The 23,263-nt window shown below is 41.8% G+C and overlaps 1 protein-coding gene across 1 annotated transcript in view; it reads left to right on the plus strand.

Annotated features, from left to right (window-relative positions):
• The first annotated feature begins 2,511 nt into the window (after nucleotides 1-2,511).
• The window catches only part of alpha-PheRS (phenylalanine--tRNA ligase alpha subunit), a 108,862-nt gene continuing 88,110 nt past the window's right edge, over nucleotides 2,512-23,263 (plus strand). Inside the window, exons 1-2 of the mRNA XM_068362282.1 lie at nucleotides 2,512-2,710; nucleotides 15,539-15,727. Coding sequence (XP_068218383.1) covers nucleotides 2,561-2,710; nucleotides 15,539-15,727 — 339 coding nt within the window. The 5' untranslated portion in view covers nucleotides 2,512-2,560. The remainder of the gene's footprint in view (nucleotides 2,711-15,538; nucleotides 15,728-23,263) is intronic.

The following is a 23,263-nucleotide window of genomic DNA, read 5'->3' on the forward strand; positions in this document are numbered from 1 at the left end:
TAACACCATTAAGATAATTATCTCCCATATAAACTATAAAAGAAGAGTGTGCTCGAGTGTACCCTCAAGCAAGAGAACCCTAACCAAAGACAGTGGAAGACCAAGGTACAGAGATTATGACACTACCCAAGACTAGTGAACAATGGTTTGATTTTGGAGTGTCCTTCTCCTAGAAGAGCTGCTTACCATAGCTAAAGAGTCTCTTCTACCCTTATCAAGAGGAAAGTGGACACTGAACAATTACATTGCCGTAGTTAACCCCTTGAGTGAAGAAGAATTGTTTGGTATTCTGTGTTGTCAGATGTATGAGGACAGAGGAGAATCTGTAAAGAATATGCCAGACTATTCTGTATGGGTGTGTGTAGGTAAAGGGAAAGTGAACTGTAATCAGAGAGAATGATCCAATAGCGGTAGTATCTTAACGGGGTGGTTGATTTCAGTATTTTTTTTTAAATAGCTTTTGATTTCTTATTTACTTGCTTCCATTTCATCATGTAGGTGGGAGTACATATTTTGTATCGCTAAGCTAAATTCATCAGATCTTTCTCTCATTACAAGAGTGCTTATTTTCCCTCCTAAAATTAATTTTTCTTTTGCTTTTCTTAGATCTAAAAAAATTTTGCTTCTCACCACCCTGTGATCGCTTTACTTTAACTTGTTTAACACTGTTAGGGCCTACATCGTTAACTAAATTAACTTTATCACTGAGAATGAAATTATTCAATTTTTCGTTTGTCCATTTGAGTGTCTCCGTATCCATTTTCTACGTTTTATTATTATTATTATTATTATTATTATTATTATTATTATTATTATTATTATTATAAAAGAAGGTGTATAGGATTTTAAGATTGTTTCTTTCAACAAATTCTACAAGCATGTCTCCTCCGTCATTCCTTGTGCCTACTCCAAATTTTCCTACTACTGACTCCCTTTTCTTATTTTGACCCACTTTAGCATTGAAATCACCCAAACCAAATGTAAATAGAGTCTTATGTTTTTCCAGATTTACATAAAAAGTTTCTATTTCGTCTTCTGTATGGGATATTGCTGGTGCATACGTTTGAATTATCTTCATTTTTTTACTTGTTTAGTTTGATTTTTTTTTTGCGTTTCTATCACCAGTACTACAAAAATCTTCTATCTTGCCTTCAAGTTTTTTTTTTTATTAATAAAACCCACTCCATTATCTTTCCTTTCATGTCCTCTGAAGCAAAATATATGGCCCTCTTTTAATTCTATTAAAGATTCCCAGTTCCAATTTCAATGAATCATATATATATATATATATATATATATATATATATATATATATATATATATATATATATATATATATATATATGTGTGTGTGTGTGTGTGTGTGTGTGTGTATGTTTGTTTGTATCAGCCTCTATCATTTATTTAATAGTGTCTAGGCATAATCGTGATCCATGAAAATATATTGAAAAGTCCTCTACCCAAAGCTCTCTTTTGCAAATGTCTCAAGTTGGATTCCTTTTCATACAACCCATGTATTTCATACAACCCATGTAAGGGCAGTACCGATCTTTGTCTTTGTCAGAACATGTTGTAAGATGATATCGGTGAAGTAGTTTAGCAGGTTGGAGCTCTGTGCTTTATAGTGCAACACGTTACCCGAGGCAAATATGACGCAATATTCACTATTGAGTTGCAATGCAAGATATGTTGCTAATGTTGTTTTATTATAAGTAACATCCTTAAGTTACATGTCGTCACATGCTTTAATTCATTGTTGATATCCAAAATTCTTTATTTTTTATAATAAGCAATGAATTACTAGATTCTATTTTATTGCTCTTGTGGAATTTGAGATATGTTGCATCTGATAAATATTAACTTTATTTACTCCATTGTTTTTATTTTTCTATCATTATACCAATATTGATTACTATAAAGTGTATATTCATAAAAACGTGGAACGTGCTTATTGTAAATTTGTCGTAACTTAATACACATTCAAGGAACTTTTACATTTATGTACATTTTACCAAATGCGTCCATGCTGTCAAACATTTCACAGTTGCTTAAATGAGGGTCTTTCGTGACCAATTATTCTGTTGGCGACGAACGTTTAAAAGAGTATTGTGTTTATTTAAAATACAGTTTCTTTTATCTATACTTGTATTTTCCAATGTTTCCAAAACTGCAGATGCAATAACCATTTGAGTTGGTATCGAAAGTTTAAGTATGGTAAAAGCTACTTAATAAGCATTTATTTGCGTTCTAAATTGCAATTTAACTTTTTTAAGATATTGTGAAATGGTGAAAATATAGGTTGCCGTAACAGTGAAATAGTTGAAGATTCTTATAAAGTTCTACCTTGATACATATTTTATCTTACGTGCATAATTTTTATCGATCTAAATTTCAGAAAATAATGAAATACGAATGTAAAATTGCTGAGAAATACAAAGCATTACTCCTTTGATAAACGTTCTACCTTTGGTGGGTAGGAAAAGGGCGTTCCTCCAAGAAATGTCACAAATCGCCGGAAATTAATCGTCTACTGTGGCCATCGGCTGTCGGCACTGACAACATGGGAACCCTAACCATGGATATCCAAAAAGAAGTTTTGTCGTGTATTGATAATAAGGGGACCTTATCATCGATCGATATTGCTAAATTGATTAACGTTCCCCATCAGAAGGTTGTTGGAGCCATTAAATCTATCGAGTCCTTAGGGAATGTAAGTAAATGTACTCATGTATGTCACATTTTCGACTTAGCTCCACTCCCTCACGTAGGCAGTATAGCCTAGGCTAGCTTGCCAGCTATGGGCCTGAGGTTGTTTGCAAAATTCAAATGAAAAAAATGTGAAATTATAGAATAAGTCAATAAACGGTTTGTAGAAAATAAGGCAGAATTAGTGTAAAATATGTTTTGAACGGTTTTGATAATGATTTCTGGCTGAAATCCATAATTTTTATATCTATGGTGGGCTGACTACCATAACTGGAAAGCTATGGGCTTACGCTAGCGTTTAAAACATTAAAACAACACTGTAAACTTATGTTTATATTAACGTGTTTAAACTTTGTTTCCGCCAGTCATCGTAATAAAGTTATCATTATCAAAACCCAGTAATACTAATGAAGCACAGTCATAATATTGAAGCTTTAGCTTGCCAGGTCTCCCGTAAGCATAGAAAACGGGATTTTCCAATCTCATTTTCTTCAGTCGTTCATATCCATGTTGGTGAAATTATAGTTACAGACGGAACGTTTAAAAAGGAAAAAATAGTTTTTCCCGTAGTAAACAATGTGCTTTCACTGAATTTGACCTTCATTTCAACTGCTAATAAACCAAAAACCCATTAGATAGTCTAAGAATGGGGAATATTTTTTAGAAATCTAATGGATTTTGCTCTGCTGTGCACTCGCTTCGCTCTCGTAAAAATAAAAACACCAGGCTCCTATGTAATGGCAAGCGGTTCATGCTGAGCTGCGCACGCCAACCCCGTTGGCTATTATTTCTGAGATAATTAATTTTTTTTTGTAGTGAAAATAAGTGTCATTTTGAAGATAATGGACGTATTTCTATAGGAACACCTGTTTTTTTTAGAAGAAAAGCGTTTTCCCTCCGTAACTATAATAAAACCGCCGTGGTTATCGTTCTAAAAGAAAACCTTTCTTAATTTATCATATTGCTTTGTATGTTGGGGTCTTAGGGGTGTTAGCACCCTGTTAAGCAAGTAGTTAAGGACATGGCTTGTAGGTTAGGTTAGGTGTGGAAGTTTAGGTTAGTTGGTGTCCATTTTCTGTGCACGCGGCAGTTTATTCTGAACCCTCTGGAGGGAAGAGGTTCCTGTGGCAGGAGCAAGAGCAAAACATGATTTTTTTTCTTTAAATTCTGTAACTTTGTTAATGGGGGTTCCCGAGAGTAGTCTATGGAATTCAGAATAATGTATTGTACTAAAATTTAATAAAATCTTTGATATTTTAGTTTATAGCCAAATCAAAGGCATGAACCATATTCTTAACACCTGATTATGTTAAGTTTTATGCATTTCTGACCATTGTTGTTGGTGCAAACCAGTTGTTTGTGTTCCCCCTATTTAGCACAATTATGAGAGGATCCTAGCGGAAAACAAGGTTTTTGGGGGTATGGAGACAGAAAAAGAGAACAGTGTATAAAACTTTGCATGAGTATATTCCAGGTTCCTCGTCGTTCACTCCACAACATCATGATTGTGGTATGCTACTATATGTGTAGGTGCAAAGCATTACAACCTGAATAAAATTTTCTGTCATTAGTTACTTCCTACACAAACAGCACTGTTTGCTAACTTTTATTTTTAACTCCCATAGCCTGTCTCATATATCAGGCAAATGGTTTGATTGGCGAGTGTAATTTCTTTAATTGTACGCTACTGCTTCTAAATTTTGTAAATTCTACAGTTAAACTGGTGCTCTTTTTTATCATCTGCATCTCTGCACAGCTCACAAACCCTGTAAACTTCATTCCTGTTTTTATAATTTTGTTATAAGTATCATATGTCATCATTAGCATGACAGCTTCCTTTGTGTCAAGTTCACCTAAGTAATCACTTCTTCCAGTACCATTTACAAATGTCAGCTTTGTTGTTTCTGCATTCTTTTCTTCTATTTTTCTTTTCATTTCTTTTGCTATTTTACTTATTTTGTTTTTACTTTCTATCCTTTATTATCTCTTCATTTTAAATATTAAACTTAGCCGGTGAATATATAATAGCTGACGTCTCCGACGGCTCGACAGAATTCAATAACTCGCAAGCGATCGCCATGAAGGTAGCGGGTGTGCCCACCAGCGCCGACTATCGGCCAGATACCGCATATACATGTAAACAGCTCCAGTTCTTCTCTGTCGGTTTCATCGACAAGTCGATTCCACTCGCTATTATGACCTCGAGTTTTCTACCGAATTGGTGAAGTACTTGGTTTTGGTTTTATTGCTTTCGCCGTGTTGGATTATTCAATACTATCCTCAAAAGAAATGCTTTTGAAAGGAGAATAAAAGTGTTTTGCCCTTGCTCTTTTATCTCTGGTTTTTTCCATAGAGTAAAGATGGCCGACCCTTCCCTTAGTGTACGGAAGTGTGTTTTAGGCTTTTAGCAATTATCTTATCACGTTATAAATTGTTGTTGTTAATTATAGATTTTCCTCTATATATTTAAATCTCACCCGCCTTTATTAGGCCTCTTCGATTAGCTTTCCATTTATACTAAACATCAAGATAAATTTTATGTTTTGTTTATATGCGGCCTTACCTATTCCTCCCCTAGTCCAAGAGTAGGCGGTCCTAACTTGGAAACCGAAGTTAAACAACGTTGAGCCCATTCAACTTTTATTTTCGTTAAGTTTAAATCATTTGCTCTGTAAGAGTTATGAAATGAATATTTTTTAGTAGATATTTTATGAAAGATTTTCTTTGAATAGTCTTCGTGCTGTTTCAAAGATGAACTAACGTTTGGTTAATTTATGCCACGCAGTTTGCGCTCTATCGTTACGATAGAGAAAGAGAGAATCACGGTTTCACTTTGCAGAAAGAGTAAATCGATTTTGACGTTTTGTTCATTCTTCTTTCAAACTGAAGTGTTTTAAATACTAATTTAAAGGAACTTGTTAATTTTCATTTTCTTAGTCCTTTCAGTTTTTTCCTTTGGTCAAATAACCTGTTTATTGACGAAGGGTGAGTGGGCTTTTTTCTTCTGTGTGAAATCAAGAGAGAGAGAGAGAGGGACGGAGAGAGAGAGAGAGGAAGAGAGAACGTTCCGATCTTTATTCTCGTCCCAAGCGAGTAACGTTGTTCTCGATTCAGTTTTTTACTCTCGTCCCAAGTCTCTGTACGGGGAGAAAGGATAAAACGTTTTTAGTTTTTATTCTCTTCCCAAGGCACTGTACGGTGAGAGATTGAAAACGTAGTTTTTAATGAACTAGTGTTTAGTCTCCTCCCTAGTCACTGATCCTTTTAACTTTATATATTTCCGTTTTATTCGATATATATGTTTACTGATTTTTGCTTGTACTAATGTGCTTACATTATACGACTCATTTCGCAATTATAACCTTTTGATGTAGGGGAGAATTGCGTGCTTCAGGTAGAAATCAGTTTTATTCATGCCTAATGTGAAATTATTGAAAAATACGATTTCAGTGAAGTAAGTGCAAAAACAGAAAATCGTAGTGATAATTGCGCAAAGTGTTTTTTAGTGTTGCGACCGAGGGTTCGTCTGTTCGTGCTTGTCGTTCACCTAGTCCGAGACCTCTTTCAGGCTCCCATGCTACCAGGGAGAAGTAATGTCGTAGGACTTATGGGGACGAGAGGCTTTAACCAACGAACAAACGTTCCCTCTATGGTATCGGGCGTGTCTAGCAAGATCGCCCCTACCATAAGACGAGCGAGGCTGTTTTTCTCCTCGTCATCCGAAGGCTTCTCGCAAAAGAAACCTTGGAGCAAAGTTTCTAGACCCTTAAAGCGGAAGTCAGTCCCTTCAGGACAGGTCCAGCGTCCTGGCTGTAGCCATGGGGACAGCTCTGACCCTTTGCAGTCGTCGGAAGACGGTTCGCCTATTAAACGCAAGCGTAACACGGGGTCCGAGGGTCGCGGTAAAGGCAATGTTTTGCCAACACAGACGTTACCGTCGTCTCGGCCCGTTCCGACTCCTGTTGATCCTAAATGGGTTGTCCTGCAGGACATGCAGACTAAGCTTGCCTCCCTTATGGAGAAGTATGACGTTGAGCAGGTTCACGATGAACCTTCGCTTTCGAGTCGCCGTTACACTAAACGAGACTCTGGCCGTCAGCCGCCCAAATGAGCATTTACTCGTCCTTTTGACGTTATGAAACGTGATGTCGGTAGTTTGTCACGTCAGTCACGTGACTTGGATCCTCACTCGCTGCAGTCCCGTGTTGACTTTCAGCCGCTGCAGCAGCCTCGTGTTGACGTTCAGCCGCTGCCGCAGTCTCGTGTTGACGTTCAGGACGTTCGCCAACCAGCTCAGTTGCCTTGTTTTGACGTTGAACGTCAAGCACCGCAGTCAAGAGTTGTTTTAACTGCTCTATCTAGGCAGTCAAGGCAGTCTCGACTTGACGTCGAGCGTCCTCCCGCACCTGTTGTTGTTGCTGGTCAGTCCTTTAAGCAGTTACATGACGTAGCGTCCTTGACTGCTACTGATGCTCCTTTGCGTGTGGACTCTGCTTGTCAAGCATTGCCACCACGGCAGGTCTCTCCCTTGCTTGAGACTCGGCAATTGTCGGACGAGGTTCCTTCAGATGAGGAAGTTGCTGATCCCCCTCCTACTGATATTCCCTTGGGGACTTTGTCAGACGGAGAGGAGCCTAAAGCTGCTCAGCCCTCTATGGACTTTAAATAAATCATGCTGATTTTTAAGGATCTTTGTCCGGACCATTTTGTAACTGCTGCTCCTCGTTCGCCTAAACGTCAGAGTTTACACTAGGCCTAGCTACTTCGAAGCCGTTGTTTTCTAAGCTAGTGGTCTCTCGCTCTTCTAAGAGAGCTTTACGTTTGCTAGGCGACTGGTTGATCACCAGGAGGAGTTTGGGGGAGACAGCCTTTGCTTTCCCTCCTTTTAAACTGGCTTATAGAGCGAGCGTCTGGTATGACACGGGAGAAGTTCTCGGCTTGGGAGTTCCTGCCTCTGCCCAGAGAGACTTCTCAAGCCTCATAGACTCTCCCCGGCGCCTGGCCATGAGACGCTCCAAGATTTTATGGTCGGCTTCAGAGCTAGACCATCTCCTGTTAGGAGTTTTTCGAGCGTTTGAAGTTTTGCTGTCATGCATAAACAAGGCTATCAGGGATGGCTCCAATGATCTGACAGCCACGTTCTCTGCAGGAACAAGACTATCAGGGATGGCTCCAATGATCTGGCAGCCACGTTCACTGCAGGAGTACTTAAGATGTAAGTGCGCTCAATGTGTTCATTGTCAAGACAAACTTCACGATGAAGACTACCAAGCTGTCTTGACAGCATTAAGGGAAGGCGACTGGATGGTCTCTCTCGACCTTCAGGATGCATACTTCCACATCCCGATTCATCCAAACTTTCAACTACATCTGAGGTTTGTGGACGGGAAAGTAATGTACCACTGTCGAGCACTGTACTCCGACCTCATTCCTGCTCCTCTTGTTTTTACAAGGCCCTTGCAAAATGTAGCAATCTTTCTACATTTTTTGAGGATTCAGAGCCTCCCTTTATTTTGACGACTGGCTAATCAGGGCGTCGTCATTATATCGCTGTCTGGAGAGCCTCTAATGGACATTAGACCTAACCAAGGAGCTAGGTCTCATAGTGAACGTAGAGAAGTCGTAACTTACAGTATCCCATCCCAGACTATTCTTTTTTTGGGAATGGAGATACGGTGTCTGATTTTTCGGCCCTTTTCGTCTCCCGCAAGAATGGAACAAGCTCTGTTAAAAGTCCTTCACTTGCAAGAGAAAAACAGTTGCTCTGTAAGAGTTTGAACTAGCCTCGTGGGAACTCTTTCATCGCTGGAGTAGTTTATCTCTCTGGGGAGACTCAACCTATGCCCTTTCCTATTTCACCTAAAACCTTGGAACAAGGAGAAGGGCTTAGTGAGTATCTCTTTCCCAATCTCCAACTCAGTCTAGACATGTCTGACTTGGTGGGACAGCAACATCAGACTTCGAGAAGGTCTTTCTCTTGCGATCAAGAACCCAAACCATGTGTTGTTTTCAGATGCAGCGGATTTGGGTTAGGGAGCTTCACTGGACAGTCTGGAAGGCTCGGTTCTTTGATCCACGGATCAGAAGGAACTCCTTTTAAGGCAGTAACATCTCTCCTTTGGCGAGATTTGTGCAGAAATGAATGTCTTGGCGGTCGGCCTCAGCAGAAGAGGACAAGTCATCTCCATGGAGTGGACGTTGCATAAGACTGTGTGCGAGAAGCTATGGATGACATGGGGTCTACCCACCATAGATCTTTTTGCTACTCTCTCTGACAAAGAGGCTCTCGACTTACTGCTTTCCAGTTCCAGATCCAGAGGCAGCTCACATAGACGCTTTCCTGCTGGACTGGTCTCACCTGGACGTTTATGCCTTTCCACCTTTCAAGATCCTAGACAAGGTGCTGCAGAAGTTCACCTCTCACGAAGGGACCAGGTTGACATTGGTTGCTTCACTCTGGCCCGCGAGAGAGTGAGTAACAGAGGTACTTCAATGGCTGGTAGACGTTCCAAGGAGTCTACCTTTAAGGATGGATCTCTTACGGCAGCCCCACGTAAGGAGTCTTCATCAAAGCCTCCCCGCGCTTCGTCTGACTGCCTTCAGACTATCGAAAGACTCTCAAGAGCTCGAGGATTTTCGAAGGGGGCAGCCAGAACGATTGCGAGAGCTAGGAGAGCATCTACCATCAAGGTCTATCAGTCGAAGTGGGAAGTCTTTAGAGACTGGTGCAAGTCATCATCCATTTCCTCTTCCAGTACCTCTGTAGCCCAAATTGCAGACTTTCTCCTACATCTAAGAAATGTTCGCTCCCTCTCAGCGCCCACTATTAAGGGATACAGGAGCATGTTGGCGTCTGTGTTCAGACATAGAGGCTTAGATCTGTCCAATAATCAAGATCTCCAAGATCTCCTTAAGTCCTTCGAGACCTCTAAGGAGCGTCGTATGGCAACTCCTGGATGGAACTTAGACGTGGTCCTAAGGTTCCTAATGTCCGACAGGTTTGAGCTATTACATTCAGCCTCCCTGAAGGATCTCACCCTCAAGACGCTTTTCTTAGTGTGCTTGGCTTCGGCTAAAAGGGTCAGTGAGATCCATGCCTTCAGTAGGAACATCGGCTTTTCTACAGATAAAGCCACATGTTCACTTCAGCTTGGTTTTCTTGGCCAAAAATGAACTGCCTTCTCGTCCTTGGCCTAAGTCATTTGATATACCTTGCCTGTCAGAGATCGTAGGTAACGAGCTTGAAAGAGTGCTGTGTCCAGTTAGAGCTCTGAAGTTTTATTTAGCTCGGACTAAATCCTTACGAGGTGGATCTGAGGCTTTGTGGTGCTCGGTTAAGAAGCCTTCATTGCCTATGTCAAAGAATGCTTTGTCATATTTTATTAGATTTTTAATCCGAGAGGCTCATTCTCACTTGAGTGAAAAAGATCGTTGCTTGCTTAAGGTTAAGACGCACGAAGTAAGAGCTATAGCAACTTCTGTGGCCTTTAAGCAAAACAGATCTCTGCGAAGTATTATGGACGCGACCGTTTGGAGAAGCAAGTCGGTATTCGCGTCATTTTACTTGAAAGATGTCCAGACTCTTTATGAGGACTGCTACACACTGGGTCCATTCGTTGCAGCGAGTGCAGTAGTGGGTAAGGGTTCTACCACTACATTCCCTTAATTCCAATATCCTTTTAATGTTCTCTTGAAATGTTTTTAATTGGGTTGTACGGAAGGCTAAGAAGCCTTTCGCATCCTTTTTGATTTGGCGGGTGGTCAAATGTCATTTCTTGAGAGCGCCCAGATTAAGGGTTTTGATGAGGTCCTGTTGTATGGGTTGTTGCCCTGGATACTTCAGCTCCTGGGAGTCTTTCAGCATCCTAAGAGGATGGCTGGGCTTCGTGAGGAAAGCGGACTAACAAGGCAGAGTAATCGTTAGTCAGCTTCCTTACCAGGTACCTATATTTATTTGGGTTTTGTTATGATATAACTGTTAAAAACTCTAAGCATATACGCCGTAAACTGTATTAATACTGGTCTCTACCCACCACCATGGGTGTGAATCAGCTATTATATATTCACCGGCTAAGTTTAATATTTAAAAATGATATTTTGATTATAAAATAAATTTTTGAATATACTTACCCGGTGAATATATAAATTAAAGGCCCCCCCTTCCTCCCCGATAGAGACCCAGCGGGATGAGAAGAACTGGAGCTGTTTACATGTATATGCGGTATCTGGCCGATAGTCGGCGCTGGTGGGCACACCCGCTACCTTCATGGCGATCGCTCGCGAGTTTTTGAATTCTGTCGAGCCGTCGGAGACGTCAGCTATTATATATTCACCGGGTAAGTATATTCAAAAATTTATTTTATAATCAAAATATCATATTTCAGTACAGTATTATACTTTTTGCATATTTCTAAGACTTTTCTCCCCAGCATTCCCTATATGGTTCCATTATTTGATCTTTCACTATCCCGTTAACCAACAGTTTTTCATCTGATGTATTGATGTTATGAAAAAGCATCAACTTTATATACTCGATTCGATTCTCAACTGGACATTTGCATGTTTATACTATTAACCCCCTGTATGGTGTAGTTGCAACATGTTCAAGCATTCCCTTGATAATCACTTACTGTCTATCCTCTAACTCTCGCTTTGATTTCCATAGAACACCCCATGCCTTAATATTTGCAAACAATTTAGGTACTACTACTATTTCATATGTATAATTATTTCCACCAGCTATGCCAGTTCTCCTACTCTGTTAACGTCTCCATATTTCCTAACTTCTTCCACCATATACTGTATTCTATTATTGCCTCCATTTTGCATAGGCCAAGCCTATGGTCTAGTAGCAGGTATGTAACGTAGGTAAGGTTAGCGGGTCACCTTAGTTTAGGACATGATTCTTTGATTTTCTAAAATGGGATTGAACTTTCACTTTGCTATCCCTGAGTCAGTTCAGTACTGGACAGCATTGTAATTCATTGCTATTGTGCAATGTAGAGACAGACGTAAGGTCGCATAATGCGATATAACATGGATTTTATTTTTGTATTTAGTATATTAGGATAAGCAACGTAAAGTTGAAACTTATGTACTTTGTCAAACGAATGTAATGAAGGATATTACAGGACCAAAAGCACTACCCTGAGGAACACGATATATTACATGCCTTATAGTCACTGTAGTACTGTACCCATCAACAACTGTTCTGCTATCAATTACTTGAAAAATAAAATAAATAAGGATGCTAAGGTGAAGCTCACCTGTTCCCATTTCTTTTAGTGTAAAGAATAAAAGGGCTTCATGATTAACATGGTCAAAGGCAGCACTAAAATCAGGGGGAAATGTACGAACTTCCTGATCACAGTCAGTGGATTTCTCTACAACATTGGAAATTGTACAAATGGTATTGCATTCTCCAAAGCCTTCGTGAAAACCAAACTGTCTACAAAGCCTTCGTGAAAACCAAACTGCAAGCTAAGGAAAAGGATTATCTTCAGCATGTCTATTTAGACGTTTTGCTAAAAAGACGTAAAAAATTGTTTAGATATGGGAATTACAGAAATCGGGCAGTAATCAGCAGGTTTAGAGCTACCACAAACACATTTACCTATTAGAGTGACATTACTGATTTTCAAAGTCTTTTAAAGAACCTCCTCTTGCTAACTCGTGTAAAATACAGACAACTTATGAGCTAAGAAATTAGTTCTCTTTATTAAATAAAGAAAAGGAAAATTGCCATTTTGGTCTACATCTCCATAAGCATCTATGTCCAGTTGAAGTGTTTCAATTTCATGGGACTGAAAATCTAAACTAGTTAGTTTAGCTTTAGGAAAACAGGAATGAGGAAGATCAAGTTTCTTATTACTCGGCTTACTGTTAAACACATCAGCCAGAAGGATTGGCTTTTTCTTTGGAGTGTGAATGAGAGGATCATCTGCTGTAGTTTAAGCAAATGAGGAACTTCTAGATTATACCAATAAGTGCAGATTTGACGGTAGCCTACCATTTATGTTCTTAATTTGTACCAGAGAGTTTTATTCCTTTTCAGGTGAAGCATAAACTTTGACCCTGCAGATCTTAGCTGGGTATAGTAATTTCAAGTCAAATCTGTTTTCTTATTTTTCCAAAGATTATAAGCCTCCTGCTTCTCCAAATAAGAACATTTGCAATTGCCATTGAACCAGGGTTTGTCCTTCATTTGGTATTTTAACAAACAAGAAGTTATGGACCTATTAATCATGTTGACCATATTTTAGTTTAAGAGAACAAAACACCCAACCCCTTCATACGATTGTGACATTCAAATGCAAAGCATTGTTCAAAATCCCATTCCAGTCTGCTTGAGGTTTTAAATATATCTTGCAGGAGTATGAAACACTAGGGACAGACTGCTCATTCTTGATTACTAATGAACCAAGGCATGATGAGACGTCCCAATTGGAGGACCAACCTTGCTCGTTATAACACCAGCAGAGTTGGTGTATACTAGGTCCAAGCAATTACCTGCTTTGTGAGTACCCTCACTTACGATTTGCTCACAGCCTAATTCAGAAGCAAAGTCAAAAGCTCTTAAGCCATTGAAATCAGTAGTAGAAACATTAACCAAACCCTGTAGTGAGTATTGAAATCCCCACAGCAAGCACAAAATAGGCCTTTCTGTTGTCTTCATGTATTTTAGTCATAATGGTGAGAAGACAATCGAAGATAGAATCATCCAAGAGTGGATTCCGGTACACTGAGTAGAGTACTCAGTCCTTATACTGTATGCACTGGCATTCCCTTTGCCCTTTAATAACATTCCATTTCAAAATTATTTGTTTTCAGAACCTGGAAAAAACAGCTCAAACGATTGTGCATGACTATAAACAGGGAATACAATTGCAAACTCATAAACTAAAACATAAAATGTCAGATGAAATTGGTCAATGTACCCTCTAAGATAACCACTTCAACTAAAGGAAGGATAACAATAATGGTTTTGAAAATAAATATCATAAAGGAAAATATTGCAAGAGATATGGGAAAGGAAATTTCTTAATAAACTACTGGGCATCCTTGGCTTTCTCTTAACTCTGCCCAACACTGCTTAAAAAGAAAAAAAAAATGGATAAGAGTTTGTCTGAGCAAATACTTATGTAAGAAAACTCTAACCCAAGACAGTGGAGGACTATGGTACAGAAGCTGTGGAACTATTCAAGACTAGAAAAAATTGAATTGGTTTTGGAGATCCCTTCTGGAAGAGCTGCTTACCATAGCTAAAGACTTTATTCTACCCATATTGAGTGGAAAGTAGGTACTGAACACTTGCAAGTGAGGAAGAATGGTGTGGTTTGCTGGTTGTTGTCAGGTGAATGAGGAAAGAGAAGAATGTGTAAAGAATAAGCCAGATTATTTGGTATACACTTTGGCAAAGAATAAATGAGCTGTAACCAGAGAGGGATCCAATGTCGTACTATCTGGCCAGCCAGAGGACCTAATAACTCTAGCAGTAATATCTCAAAAGGTGGATGAATTCCACATTAAAGTCCTTGTAGCTGACTGTAGCTTACTCTCCAATTAGGGTTGAGCTTGCATGCTGATGATTATAATGTATACAGTATGCTGTAATAATGACTAATAAGCAATTGCAACATTGTTTTTATATATTATGCATTACATTTTGTATTTCATTTACTATTTTGCATTTTTCAAAATTCTTTCTGCCCTCTTCCACACACTATCTATTTCTATCCCATATTATTCTGTCCAAAACTAAAGTAATACATACAGTACAGTTGCGGTCTGTAAAGAACAGCATTGTACTTTTTTTCCTCTAGGAAATACAATGTATCTAAGAGGCAGCTGCAGCTCGGGCTAAAAATTTGTGGGAGTACTGCTCCAGAAAATTTTTAGCCTTTATTTTAATATTGTGTAGAAAGGAAAAAACAAGTATAAGACCATTCGTTCAGAAACTTGATAGAATTGAAAAAGAAAAAATCAAATATTTTAAATCACTATAGGCCTAAATTGTTACGGTTCAAACTTGATCCATTAATTTAAGAATGAAATCCAAACTTCTTGTTTTAATTGGCACAAATAGATCAATTATTCTGTTCTTGATCTCTGGAGGACAGCTGAGGATTTTTTCTTCATTGAAAGCAATGCAAGTGCATTTAATCTTTACAAATTCATAGTTTTTTTCAGAAAAGTTTTTATGGTTTTCAGTGTTGAGAGGCAGCGCTCTGCCTCTGCGTAGTCATGGGAATTGTCAAGATAACCAAAAAAATTGTAAAAGAAACAAAAGAATTATTAAGATAGGATAGCTCTAAGTAGGATTAATCAGTAATGTAATTCCACATTTTATCACATTCAATAATATGGTACACAGTACTCAAACACACCTGTAGAGTATAAATAACTACCTTTTACCGACACGCTAAGGTTAGCACTGCAAGAGCGACGGTGCTCTCCTCCCTTCTCAGCTTCGAGTGCACCCTCCTGTGCGCACGCACTCAACAGCCAAAGACCACCCAACTGGAATTGTGAAATGCACAGTTCCATACAAATATTCTATAAACTGGAGGATGGCTGATGACAATAGACTTTGAGATTATGATATTGTACAAGTATAAAGAAAGAATTAAAGAAAAAATAATTGAATATCAATAATATCAAATAAAAATAAGGGGTGCTGCAGTTCCATAGTGCCTATACACGAGCTGCCACTGCTAAGAGACAGAGTAATCTATTATACATTTGTAATTAGATATATTCTGATGTATTAAGTTTTTTACTCATAGATTTTGTTCAGTTTATGTATTAATTTTTTTACACTGATTTTCTTTAGATAATAAATGTCAAGCAAGATTTACAAAAGAGCTGGGAGTGTACAGAAGAAGGAGCCACTGTTGCTGAAGATGGATCTTTCGAAGCACGTCTTTTCAATTCTCTATCCCCTGAAGGATCCCCAGTTGCTGAAATTAAGGCCAATTTTCCTAATGCAAATATAGCTCTTGGAGCGGCAATGAAAAATAAGGTTTGTTTTAGATTAAGATGTAATTCATTATTATAATACTCATATTTTTTTTGAATGTCTGAATCTTTATTATACTATATTAGGTCACTTTATTGCATGTTATAAGGAATGCAGGCCTTATATACCGTAACTCGTATCATTAGTTTTATCCCACAACAGGTTTTCACTTTATGGTATTTGTAGAAATCAGGTAGTGTCTATGCAGAACATACCATTCAGTTAAGGTTAATAAGTGTATAAGGAAGTTGTGCTAGCATATTGATTTGTTACTGTTATGCTTTTATATACCATATGTGAAAGCATATGACATGTATGAATAATATAGTAAATAGAAAAGTTGAAAAGGCAAGCTGACTTGTATAGTACCTATATTCCATTTTTCAATATTAATCTTACCCGATGATCATGTAGCTGCAACTCTGTTGCCCGACAGAAAAAACCTAAGGTCGGGATACGCCAGCGATCGCTATACAGGTGGGGGTGTACAATAACAGCGCCATCTGTCGAGTAGGTACTCAGGTACTTCTTGTCAACAAGAACCAATTTTTCCTCTGTCGTGCCACCGGCAAGACCTACTTGGATACGCTGTTGTTTCTGGAGTTGATTTCACGCTTTTTGGTGATGTATTCTCTCTAGATATTAGCTTTCGCTGTTCAGGAGTTATTATCATTAACTTATCAAGCTTTTTTTATTAGTTTTGGATTAATTGTTGACGACTTTGATAGTTTTTGGATTCCCCCCCTGGCTAATTCAAAATGTCTGACCATTCGCAAGTCCCTAAGTACAGGCAGTGTAGCGCTAGGGATTGTTCTAGGCGTCTTCCGAAGGCCTCTATAGATCCTCACACCATTTGTTCCAATTGTAGGGGTAAATCCTGTCAATTGGAAGATCGATGTGAGGAATGCGCTGGGCTTTCGGAATTCGATTTTAATGAATTCCTTAAGAATGCACGTAGGCTAGAGAAGGATAGGATCAGGAGGAGTTCGTCTCGCTCTTTTGATTTTTCCTCTCCCCATGCCCCTCAACCTATTCCTTCCCCTGTAGTGGTGACTCCCGACCCTGCTACTAGTGCTCAACCCTCTATGGCGGACATGATGCGTGCCATTCAGGCTCTTGGTGACAGAGTGGAGTCATTAGCTAATGACCGCAATCAACTCTTGGCCGATGTCAAGGAGTTGAAGGAGAAAAGTGCAGTGGGAAGTGTAGTGAGTGCAAGTGCGGTGAAAAGTGTCAGTGTTACGCATGAGGGTGCATCTGTTCGTGCCAGTCGTCCTCCAAGTCCGGGACCTCTTGCAAGCTCCCAAGCCCAGGGGAGAAGCAATGTCGAAGGACCAAAGGGTTCGACAGGCCTTGATCAGCGTACGGATGTACCCTCAGTGGTTGCGGACGTATCTTCCAGAGATCGTCCCATCCACAAACAGACGAGTGAGCCCTTACATTCCTCGTCTGTGGAAGAAGTTTCTAGGCAGAAACGTTGGACCAAGGTCTCACGACCACTCAAGCGCAAGGTCCCTTCCGAGCGAGTCCAACGGCCCAGGTGTAGCCACTGGGTCAGTTCGGACTCGCCGCAGTCTTCCGAAGACTGCACACCTCCCAAGAGAGGTAGAGTGGTTTCGCAGCAGGCAATCACTCCGTCTGTTGCCGCACCACCCACAGTAGACCCTAAGTGGTCTATGCTGCAGTCTATGCAGTCTCAGCTTGCTTCCTTCATGCAGGAGTATCGTGCTGAGAAGGTTGACACTGCACCTGTTAACCTACAACCTGTCACGGTTGTGCGCTCAGCAGATACTGCGGCTGCCTGCTCCCACACTCCACCTGTGAGAGCTCCACCACCGATGCGCAGTCGACCCTGCCAGACGCATGTTGACGTTAGCCGACATGCGGCACCCTCCGTTGACATGCGTGAGCTTCCGCATCAGCAGTGGGAAGGTGCTGTCAAGCTGCCGTGTTTTGACGCAATGCGGCAGTCTCCGCAACCCACGGCAGTCCCCACCACGCACCATCACCCCGCGTTGGTTGTTGCCAGCTCTCAGACTGACCAGCAGCGGCATGATGTTGGATCCAGTGCAGCTACGCATGCACCCGTGCTGCCGGATTCAGCCGTTCAGTTTTCTTCTCCACCTTTGCCGCTTCCTCCTCAGCATTCGGATGAAGGAGTATCTGATGACGACGAAGCTGCGCATTTGGACGATCCGCACTCCGACATAGAAGAACCCAAGACTACGCCTCCCTCCTTAGACTTCAGGAAAGTCCTTGCCCTGTTTAGGGACTTGTATCCGGACCAGTTTGTGTCTGCAACCCCGCGCTCACCTCCCTCTGAGTTCGCTTTAGGCATGCAGTCAGCAGCTCCTGCCTTTACGAAACTCGTACTCGCGCGCTCATCCAAGAGAGCCTTAAGGGTACTGGGAGAGTGGTTGCAGTCCAAGAAGCAGGTTGGGAAGACAGCCTTCGTCTTTCCACCGACCAAGCTTGCTTCCAAGTCTAGCGTCTGGTATGCCACGGGAGAGGATCCCGGCTTGGGAGTTCCTGCCTCTGCCCAGGGCGACTTCTCAAGTCTGGTTGACTCTCCCCGCAGGCTGGCTATGAGACGCTCCAAGATTTGCTGGACCTTTTCAGACATGGACCATCTGTTGAAGGGAGTTTTTCGTGCTTTTGAGATCTTCAACTTCCTAGACTGGTGTTTGGGAGCGTTAAGCAGAAAGACCTCCCCTTCGGATAAGGACTCTGCCATGCTCATCATGTCGTGCATGGATAAAGCCATTCGGGATGGGTCTGGCGAGCTTGCGGCTTCGTACGTGTCTGGAGTGCTTAAGAAGCGAGATCATCTTTGCTCCTTCTTGTCCGCGGGGATCACTCCATGTCAGAGGTCGGAGTTGATGTTTGCTCCGCTTTCCAAGTGTCTCTTTCCAGAAGAGCTGATCAAGGGGATTGCCTCCTCGTTGATCCAGAAGGATACCCATGACCTGGTGGCTTCATCCGCACGCAAAGTCACAGCTGTACCTTCCGTGCCTAGACCTAGGATGGACACACCAGCGTCTAGATTCATTCCGCCCTTTCGTGGCAGAACCTCCAGCAGAGGAGGTTCCCGTGCCGACAGTCAACGTGGCAAAAAGAAGAAGGGTTCCAAGTCATCAAAAGGCAGATTTTGACTGCCTACCTCTCCAGACAGCAGTGGGAGCCAGGCTCAAGGACTACTGGCGGGCCTCGGAGAACAGGGGTGCAGACGCACAGTCTGTGAAGTTGCTAAGAGAGGGGTACAGGATTCCATTCTTGCGCAAGCCCCCTCTAGCAACTACTCCCATCGACCTCTCTCCCAGGTACAAAGAGGAGGACAAGAGGCTAGCCTTACAGCAAGAGGTGTCTCTCTTGCTACAAAAGGGAGCGGTAGTCATAGTCCGGGACCATCAATCCCCGGGCTTCTACAACCGTCTCTTCTTGGTAGCGAAGAAGACAGGAGGGTGGAGACCGGTGCTGGACGTCAGTGCTCTCAATGCTTTTGTCACCAAGCAGACGTTCACCATGGAGACGACGAAGTCGGTGCTAGCATCGGTCAGGAAGGAAGACTGGATGGTCTCGTTGGACCTAAAGGACGCGTACTTTCACGTCCCCGTCCATCCAGACTCCCAACCTTTCCTGAGGTTCGTCTTTGGAAAGGTCGTTTACCAGTTCCAAGCCCTGTGCTTTGGCCTAAGCACGGCACCTCTAGTGTTTACCAAACTGATGAGGAATATTGCCAAATTCCTGCATTTGGCAGACATCAGAGCCTCCCTCTATTTGGACGACTGGCTTTTAAGAGCTCCGTCAAGTCGTCGCTGTCTGGAGAATCTCAGATGGACTATGGATCTGACCAAGGACTTGGGTCTCCTGGTCAATATAGAAAAGTCCCAACTCGTCCCATCCCAAACTATAGTCTATCTAGGTATGGAGATTCAGAGTCGAGCTTTTCGGGCTTTTCCGTCGGCCCCCAGAATCAGTCAAGCCCAAGAATGCATCCAGAGCATGCTGAAAAGGAACCGATGTTCAGTCAGACAGTGGATGAGTCTAACAGGGACGCTGTCATCTCTGGCCCAGTTCATCGCGTTAGGGAGACTCCACCTCCGACCCCTTCAGTTTCATCTAGCTGCTCACTGGAGAAAGGACATGACGCTAGAAGCGGTCTCAGTTCCTATATCCGAAGAGATGAAGTCTGCACTGACATGGTAGAAGAACAGCATTCTTCTCAAGGAAGGTCTACCACTGGCTGTTCAGACTCCCGAACACCTTCTCTTCTCGGACGCATCGGACACGGGCTGGGGTGCGACACTGGACGGACGGGAATGCTCGGGCACATGGAATCCGGATCAAAGAGCACTTCACATCAACTGCAAGGAGCTACTGGCAGTTCATCTGGCCTTGAGAAGCTTCAAGTCCCTCCTTCTAGGCAAGGTGGTGGAGGTGAACTCCGACAACACCACAGCCTTGGCGTACATCTCCAAGCAAGGAGGGACTCATTCGAGGAAGTTGTTCGAGATCGCAAGGGACCTCCTCACCTGGTCAAGAGATCGAAAGATTTCGCTTGTAACAAGGTTCATTCAAGGCGACATGAATGTCATGGCAGACCGCCTCAGCCGGAAGGGTCAAGTCATCCCCACAGAGTGGACCCTTCACAAGAATGTTTGCAGCAGACTATGGGCCCTGTGGAGTCAGCCCACCATAGATCTGTTCGCTACCTCGATGACCAAGAGGCTCCCAATTTATTGCTCACCGATTCCGGACCCAGCAGCAGTTCACGTAGATGCCTTTCTTCTGGATTGGTCCCATCTAGACCTGTATGCTTTTCCCCCGTTCAAGATTGTCAACAAGGTACTGCAGAAGTTCGCATCTCACGAAGGGACACGGTTGACGTTGGTTGCTCCCCTCTGGCCCGCGAGAGAATGGTTCACCGAGGTACTGCAATGGCTAGTAGATGTTCCCAGGACTCTTCCTCTAAGAGTGGACCTTCTGCGTCAGCCGCACGTAAAGAAGGTACACCCAAGCCTCCACGCTCTTCGTCTGACTGCCTTCAGACTATCGAAAGACTCTCAAGAGCTAGAGGCTTTTCGAAGGAGGCAGCCAGAGCGATTGCCAGAGCAAGGAGGACATCCACTCTCAAGGTCTACCAGTCAAAATGGGAAGTCTTCCGAAGCTGGTGCAAGGCGAATTCAGTTTCCTCAACCAGTACCTCTGTAATGCAGATAGCTGACTTCCTTTTACATCTAAGGAATGTAAGATCCCTATCAGCTCCTACCATCAAAGGTTACAGAAGCATGTTGGCAGCAGTCTTCCGCCACAGAGGCTTAGATCTTTCCACCAACAAAGATCTACAGGACCTCCTTAAGTCTTTTGAGACCTCAAAGGAGCGTCGTTTAGCCACACCAGGTTGGAACTTAGACGTGGTTTTAAGGTTCCTGATGTCAGCAAGGTTCGAACCGCTTCAATCAGCCTCTTTTAAAGATCTCACTTTGAAGACTCTTTTCCTCGTTTGTTTAGCAACAGCTAAAAGAGTCAGTGAGATACACGCCTTCAGCAGGAACATAGGTTTCACATCTGAAGCGGCTACATGTTCCTTACAGCTTGGTTTTTTAGCTAAAAACGAGCTACCTTCTCGTCCTTGGCCCAAATCGTTCGAGATTCCAAGCCTGTCCAATTTGGTTGGAAACGAACAAGAGAGAGTACTATGCCCAGTAAGAGCTCTCAAGTACTATTTAAGACGTACAAAGCCATTACGAGGACAATCAGAAGCTTTATGGTGTTCTATTAAGAAACCTGTTTTACCCATGTCGAAGAACGCAATTTCTTATTACATCAGGCTTTTGATTAGAGAAGCCCATTCTTATCTGAATGAGGAAGACCATACTTTGCTGAAGGTAAGGACACATGAAGTTAGAGCTGTCGCTACTTCAGTGGCCTTCAAACAGAACCGTTCTCTGCAGAGTGTAATGGATGCAACCTATTGGAGAAGCAAGTCAGTGTTCGCATCATTTTACCTTAAAGATGTCCAGTCTCTTTACGAGAACTGCTACACCCTGGGACCATTCGTAGCAGCGAGTGCAGTAGTAGGTGAGGGCTCAACCACTACATTCCCATAATCCCATAACCTTTTTTAATCTTTCTCTTGAAATGCTTTTTATTGTTGTTTTTGGGTTGTACGGAAGGCTAAGAAGCCTTTCGCATCCTGGTTGATTTGGCGGGTGGTCAAATTCTTTCTTGAGAAGCGCCTAGATTAGAGGTTGTGATGAGGTCCTTTAGTATGGGTTGCAACCCTTCATACTTCAGCACCTAGGAGTCGCTCAGCATCCTAAGAGGATCGCGAGGCTCAGTAAGGAAGATGTACTTTAAAAGGCAGAGTAATGGTTCAAGTCGACTTCCTTACCAGGTACTTATTTATTTTATGTTTGTTATTTTGAATAACTGCTAAAATGAAATACGGGATACTTAGCTTCTAATGTTAACATGTATGCTGGTCTCCACCCACCCCCCTGGGTGTGAATCAGCTACATGATCATCGGGTAAGATTAATATTGAAAAATGTTATTTTCCTTAGTAAAATAAATTTTTGAATATACTTACCCGATGATCATGAATTTAAGGACCCTCCCTTCCTCCCCATAGAGACCCAGTGGACCGAGGAGAAAATTGGTTCTTGTTGACAAGAAGTACCTGAGTACCTACTCGACAGATGGCGCTGTTATTGTACACCCCCACCTGTATAGCGATCGCTGGCGTATCCCGACCTTAGGTTTTTTCTGTCGGGCAACAGAGTTGCAGCTACATGATCATCGGGTAAGTATATTCAAAAATTTATTTTACTAAGGAAAATAACATTTTTGTTAGATTCACTGTACAGTAATTTTTCCCTTTATATTAGTGTTACAGTATTTACTTCATGAATCTTACCTCTGAATCATAAGCTTGACAATAATAAAATTTCTTTTATACAATCAAGTTTCAATTGACAAGATTCACGGTACTTATTCCTTTTGTTTTCTGGCAAATCTAGTCGAATTATGACTAGCCTATCACTGGTAGGAAGCCTTCCCTTAGAGATATTCATAATGTAAGGCATGTTCTTTTCTGCTTTTGAGGCAGCAGTCATGGCCACCCTCCAAGAGAAATACTTCTCTGTCTGCTGTACCTTAAAATTAATCACCTGCATCTTCTCTTAATGAAAACCTTTTTGCAAGGGACTGTAGGAGATTTCTAGGTACTGTACCTATGGGCCATTTTCTGTAATTGGTATTGCAGGTGTATGTCTACTTCTCAGCTTTGAGCACGGTCTCCCAACATGGGAACGTTGTTGGGCATCCAGATTCGTTTCTAGAGAAGATTGGTAAAGGTAAGAAATGTGCGAGCTTCTTTTCGTCTTTGTTTGAATCTTACAACACTGCTGTTTAGAACTTAGTCGAAGAAGTCCAGGAAGACCGATCACAAAGTGTCTCATGAGGTTCAAAATGATCTCTCTCTATGTACACAAGAGTGAAACGGTGCATTACAGAAGACCGATCCAACCAGGTGAGG

Source organism: Palaemon carinicauda, chromosome 38 (assembly GCF_036898095.1).
Source record: "Palaemon carinicauda isolate YSFRI2023 chromosome 38, ASM3689809v2, whole genome shotgun sequence".
NCBI lineage: Eukaryota > Metazoa > Arthropoda > Malacostraca > Decapoda > Palaemonidae > Palaemon > Palaemon carinicauda.